Source organism: Hypomesus nipponensis, chromosome 17 (assembly GCF_054491055.1).
Source record: "Hypomesus nipponensis isolate SF chromosome 17, ASM5449105v1, whole genome shotgun sequence".
Classification (NCBI taxonomy): domain Eukaryota; kingdom Metazoa; phylum Chordata; class Actinopteri; order Osmeriformes; family Osmeridae; genus Hypomesus; species Hypomesus nipponensis.
The window spans coordinates 10,281,501-10,287,500 of NC_140377.1; the positions used below are offsets into that span (position 1 = coordinate 10,281,501).

A 6,000-nucleotide genomic window follows, 5' to 3' on the forward strand; every position below is an offset into this window, starting at 1 on the left:
TGGAAAGGATGGAGGGAGGGGGGGAGCGAGAGACACTGTCAAAATCAATACAGTGGGTGACAGGCTTTTTATAGCCACAGGAACTGCCTTTAACCTCGCCCCCCCCAGCTTTCCAGAGCAGTAGAGCATGCCGAGCAGGGTGTGTGTGTGTGTGTGTGTGCTTGAGGGGGGACTCAGGAGAGGAGGAAATCTGGTAGGCTTTAGGCAAGAAGACTGGCTCAATATGCATACACTGGATATAAGCAGGGAGGATGAAGAGCTATACAAAGGGCTTTGAGTTCAATCTCAGGCATCCACTTCCTTTGGTCATCCCAGCCACACACCCACACACACACACACACACACCCACACACACACACACACGTGCAGTCTTCTGCATGCACACATGTGAAAAACATGCACACGTGCCTAATCTAAATTCTGTGGTGCGACACAAACCCAGACATGCAGAAGCTCTTTGCTAGACACGCCAACCCATCTTACCAGGCTACAGGGTCAGGTAGGTCTAACCCTGCTCTCCCGACAGAGGGAAAGGGAGAGAAAGAAAAAGAAAGAGTTGGCTGCCAGAGGGGCGGAGACACTCAGGAGCTTTTACGGTAAACCATGAGTCACTCAGCCCACAAAGCTGGGCCTCTGCCATTCTCCCTCTCCCCCTCCTCTCTGTCTTTCTATTGGTACCAGGCCAGTCCCTCTCTGGCACCGCCAGTTCCCTGTGACTCCGCCCCCTCGAGGGAGCAGGAAACGGCTCAGGCCAGCAAAGCAGCACACTCCACCAGGAGGAACAGGAGGAATCCACCAGCCAGACACGGGCCCCCATATTCAGGAAACATCAAAAGGCCTGGCTGGAGCTGGGGGGACTCTTGGTGTTGGCTTGTGGGGAGGGGGGGGGGGGGGGGTTAGTCTGACAGAGTGTGTGTTTGAGAGTTCTTGGAAGGAACGAGGATTCTTTCTAAACTATGATCTAATCTGAGGTCTGTCTGTTCTTGGGAAGAGCATTCGGGTTTTTGCAGTGACATTGCTTGGGCAAAGATAGCATTTTGTTATAAGCTCATACACACACAGGCAGACACACACTGCCAACACTCCCTCTCTCACACATACACACACCTCTATAACCGCCAGCTGTGTTTACTCCTAGTCAGGCCAGCTACTTTACCCTGCTCTCTCCATTTATAATGCTGGGCCTGGTAAAGTAGGATTGAAAGAAACACCACACGAGGAAAAAGGCAGATAGCCATGACTAAAGCGGAATGCCAAGCTAAACAATGTGAACCCCCCAGTGTCAAAGGCTACAACCATGGTTATACAGAGTGAATTAGGAGGATACATAAGACAGAGACGAGGATAAAGAGAGAGGGAGAGAGAGAGACAGATACATGGATAGAGAGAGAGAGAAAGAGAGAGAGAGAGAGAGGAAGATACACAGAAAGGAGGATAGAGAGAGAGGATATACAGAAAGAGACAGAAAGATGGACAGAGAGGAGGATAGACAGAGAGAGGATACAGCGAGATGGGAGGATACATAAGAGGACACGCTAACCTGTTGGCTGGCTGGCTGCAGAGTGGTGCGGTGGCGAGTGGGTGGCTGTGGCCTCAGGGCGCCCTGGGGCAGGGGGCAAGGTGCCGGGGGGCAGGGGCTGGCCCCTCTTCAACAGTTGCTTGTGCTCTTGCTGGCGGAAGCGCGGAGGCACCTCTCTGGCCGGGTAGCGCTGTGGGGGCTGGCTCGGGGTCTGTTGCTGTGTCGGCTGGGCACCACAGGGGGGGCGCTTGCCATTGCCACTGCTGGTGGAGGGCACGGACGGGACTGCAATGGGGTTGGCGGGGGGAGGAGGAGGAGGAGGGGTGGGGCTGGGCTTGGCAGAGTCTGGCACTGTGGGATAAGTGGATGAGGTAGAGAGAAGAGAGAGAAAAACGGGTTACAGAGCACCTGGATGGCAAAAAAAACACCTGCATTCACACAGCCCTCCCGCAATTTTGTAATGGGTTGTGTGAGAAGCATAAATCAAGACCCAACCACCCTTGGACTCCCTTTCTGGCTGCCACAGCTGATGACGGTGTGGAATGAACAGTTCCCATGAAAATTTGCCACAGATTATTAACCATTCAAGGGGTCAAGAGTGCGATAATGGACTTAAAACCACCCCTCTACACCACCATTCCCTAACAGGCCCATCACTGGGGCATTGTTAAAGATCGCCACACCACAGTGTTCCCTTGCATAGGTCACTACCCCTGAACAATCACCACCACATAAGCTAGCCATTAGCTGCTGAGGATGCTACGGCTAAGTGGCTCGGTCCATCTCAGACCTTGGGTTTCCCCTGGCAACAGACAGTACAAGAAGCCAGCTTTTAAAGCTTGCTCGCTTCCCTCTCTCCAGATATCTGAAAGCTGACTGGAAAAGTAGTTGACCTGGCAATGACCTTTCTCTCTCGCTCTCGCATAATTCCTGACCAGCTGTTATTATGTCTAGGGGTCACAGTCCTGAAATAACAAGCCTCTACTCGTTTACTTCCTCCTGGTCTGTGTTAGCCTTAGGGCTGTCACGATAACTACTTTTTCTTGTGCGATATATTGCACCAAAATTAATTGCGATAAACGATATTCTTGCACACACGTCAATTGTAGTTCAGTCCATTTTATGCCACTGATTACATAATGACCGCTCATGTCCATATACCATGCGATAAGTCAATATGTTGACTATTGCGACAGGCCTAGCTTAGCCTGCTAGCTAACTAGCATCGCTTAGTGCAAGGAGTATGCTAATGCATTGGCACTGGTAGAAAGTATATTAGAGGTATATTAACTGGTATATTGTATATAAGACTAGGTCCATGGGGAGGCTAGCTTCCCAGGGCGGGTGAGATGCATGATGGGAAGCAGAGGACAAGCTGGATAATAATATCTATCCAGTAGCTTACATAACACATGAATTTGTCATGCCTTATGAGAGGATGGTACTGTACTGTCATAGCCATTTCCATGTTTGCTTAAAGACATGTTTAGGTGATGTTGGAGTGCTCAGACACTGCAGTACAAGTGAACAAGCAGGCCTGTCCGTTACACACAGAGGCAGCTACACCGACAATAGCTGGGAACATGAACCAAAACATCAGCTGACTGTGCTTAGGCAAACCAGCATGAGATTAACATTCAGGGTTAGATCTAGACAGGGTGTGTGTGTATGCGTGTGGAATAATTTAACAAATGAAAACATGTTGGCTGAGGAGAAGCACAGTAAACACGAGTCGCCTGTATGGCCTGTACGAAAACAAGAACAGGGCTTCGCCATTGGATGTGGTTCAGTGCATATGCAGCAAAGCACTGAGCGGATCTCACACATGCGCGCAGTCTCTCGCACACACACACACACACGCAGTTATATAACGGTGAGGCCCATGGTAAGGGGAGAGGACAGGATGGTGTCATTCTAGAACACAGGGGCAGTCACAGAGACATGCAGACACACAATTCTTCTTCAAGGTATCCCCCCCGCCCTCTCTTTCCCTCCGTAGACATGATATTTTGTGAAGTATCTGCCTTGAAAACAAAGCTTGACATTGGGTCACTACCCCAGTCTCAAGCTCCCGCTAAGACTTGCATGCCAGCAGCAAAGGAACCACAGGAAAGCACTTGAGCTGGAGCACACTTTGCGTGTGATCGCTTTACATGTTATTTTTTCCCCTCCTTCTCCTCATTCATCCATCCTGGTCACCTCATTGTCCCAACTCATTAAGGACAAATTACAGCCAGCAGATGGAAGTCATAATTCCTGGCCAACTCTGGCTTGTGGACTGTAAAATGGGGATTTTCCACCTTGAAAACGAGAGGATTTCATGTTGCCGCCGTCAACGTGAGTGCAGAGGCAGAGTGTGCTCTCTCAGAGCTCTGTGACGTAAAACCTTCTAGAAGCTGGGGGAAGGGAGCTGCCGGCTCTTTCTCTCCACCAATCCGAACAAGCACAGGGAGAGCGAGATAAAGGGAGACAGTGGAGAGGGCTAAGGTAACAAGGAGGGAGGAGGTTGGGGTTGAGAGGTGCAGAAAATGGTGTGTGTGTACGTGTGTGTGCCACATAGTCCAACCGCCTGAGCTCTCTGCTTTGCACCGAGCAAGCCTGAGTCTCAATGCCTGAATCCAACTCCTGCTAACCCTCTTACAATTAGAACACCCTGAGCACACACACACACACACACACTCTCTCTCTCCTTCCCTATAACGAGAGAACAAAAAAGACAACTGCCCCATACTTTCCAATTGGTTGATTTTACACTGTGATGCTGTAAACAGCGTCCACATGACAGGTGAGGATGAAATGTGGGCTTAAGTGTGATCGAGGGGCATAATTTGGATCTGGTGAGGGGGAGTGTATTCTGTAGTTAATCACTGGATAGGAGCAAGCGCTGTCGCTGCAACTCGCCTCCACCGAGGTTCGTACAGGAAAACCAGACGTTCATCCAGCCGTTTAGAGGCCCAGCATCTTATCACACTAACAAACGGCGAAGAAGGCAAAAAATGCCTGTGGGCGCTTGCGAGACATAGCGTCAAACGGGGGAGGGACAAGCTCTTTGGGGAGGCAAAAGAAAAAGATCACAGGAGAGAAGACAATGACATACAGCAAGTGCACGCTCACACACACAGTGCTGCCAGTGCACCGGGTGTCGAGGAGCTGCTTGCACGAACGTGCCGAGTTCCTACTTCATCAAAGATGCAGATCAAAACTCCAACGGCGGGATCTCTGCGCATCATGCTGAAGACGACCCATTTTTACCCTTTAAAGCTGCTGCACGTGTTGTCACGGAATAGAGACGCCAGCACATTGAGACGAGACTATTTGAGACTTGAGGAAAAGACAAGAGGTGGTGAGAGAGTTGGGTCTGTTGGAGAGAGACGAGAGACAGAGGTGGGTGGGGAGGACGAGGAGACGAGTAGTCCTACCCTGGCTCTTAGCAGAATGTCTTTGAAGTGGAAATGCAGTGCCAAGTGTGCACTCATTCATGAAATGAATGGGACCGTATCTACACACACACGTACACAAAACACACCCACGTTTAGTTAGCCAGTGATTATAGGCTTTCCGTAGCTGAGCCTTTAATCAGCCCAGTGAACACCTGAATGGGGCGTTTTCAGGGCTCCATTCTGGAGGACATCTTACAGCTTCCAACACACTGATGCTGTTCTGCCGACACCGTTTTACACAAACACTTACCAATTAACAGAAAGGATTTTTATTTGTGCTTTTATCTTATCTTAAAGCCTTATCAGGATGGCTTACTCTCCTGTGGTAATACTGCACTTTGCACAACAGTGCACAGATCGAGATGGCTTGCTCTCTGCGGTACAACTCACTGGTTGGGTTCCCAAGAAATCCTGGGCTGGGACTGCACATCGCCAGCCACAAAATAATCCAAAAGAAAAAGGACAAAACGCTGGAGATACTCATCTGAACCTATTAGATATGCGGTCAAGGCTGGAGGAACAAACCACTAACCCACCAAAAGGGGGATAAGAGGGTTAGCCGTCTCTCTTAGATCTCTTCGGCTTGTCTACCCCCCCCCCCACACACACACACACACAACACTCTGGGTCCTACCATCTGAGCAGTGGGCCCCTGAAGGGATTGTGGAGATTACGAAGTGTAATTAGGACAGATTAAATACAACGCTGTAGTTAAGAAGAGCATCTCTCCCACCAGGCTCGCCAAACGGTGGTTAACACGTAGTCAACGTTTGCCTGTTTATCCATTCTTCAAATGGATGTGAGGTATGAGGCTGAAGCGTGTGTTGGTGTGGGCGTGTTGGTGTGCGTGCGTGCGGGCAGTGTGTACACGGGAGCAGAAAGGCCGTGCTTTCAAGAAATGCTTGGAGGACAATCCATCAATAACTTGTCATTTCCCAGGATTAGTTATAGGTCTAAACCTGCTCTCAGACTTGGCAATATAAACACAGTACTCCAACCGAGGACTCTCACACGGAAGTGGAAAGCTGGGAGCGCGTCGAC

General features: G+C 50.0%; 1 protein-coding gene across 1 annotated transcript in view; it reads right to left on the minus strand.

Annotated features, from left to right (window-relative positions):
* tnrc6c1 (trinucleotide repeat containing adaptor 6C1) overlaps positions 1 to 6,000 on the minus strand; it is a 32,062-nt gene that overhangs the window by 15,108 nt on the left and 10,954 nt on the right. The window contains exon 4 of the mRNA XM_084676775.1: positions 1,541 to 1,870. Within this exon, the coding sequence (XP_084532901.1) occupies positions 1,541 to 1,870 (330 nt within the window). The remainder of the gene's footprint in view (positions 1 to 1,540; positions 1,871 to 6,000) is intronic.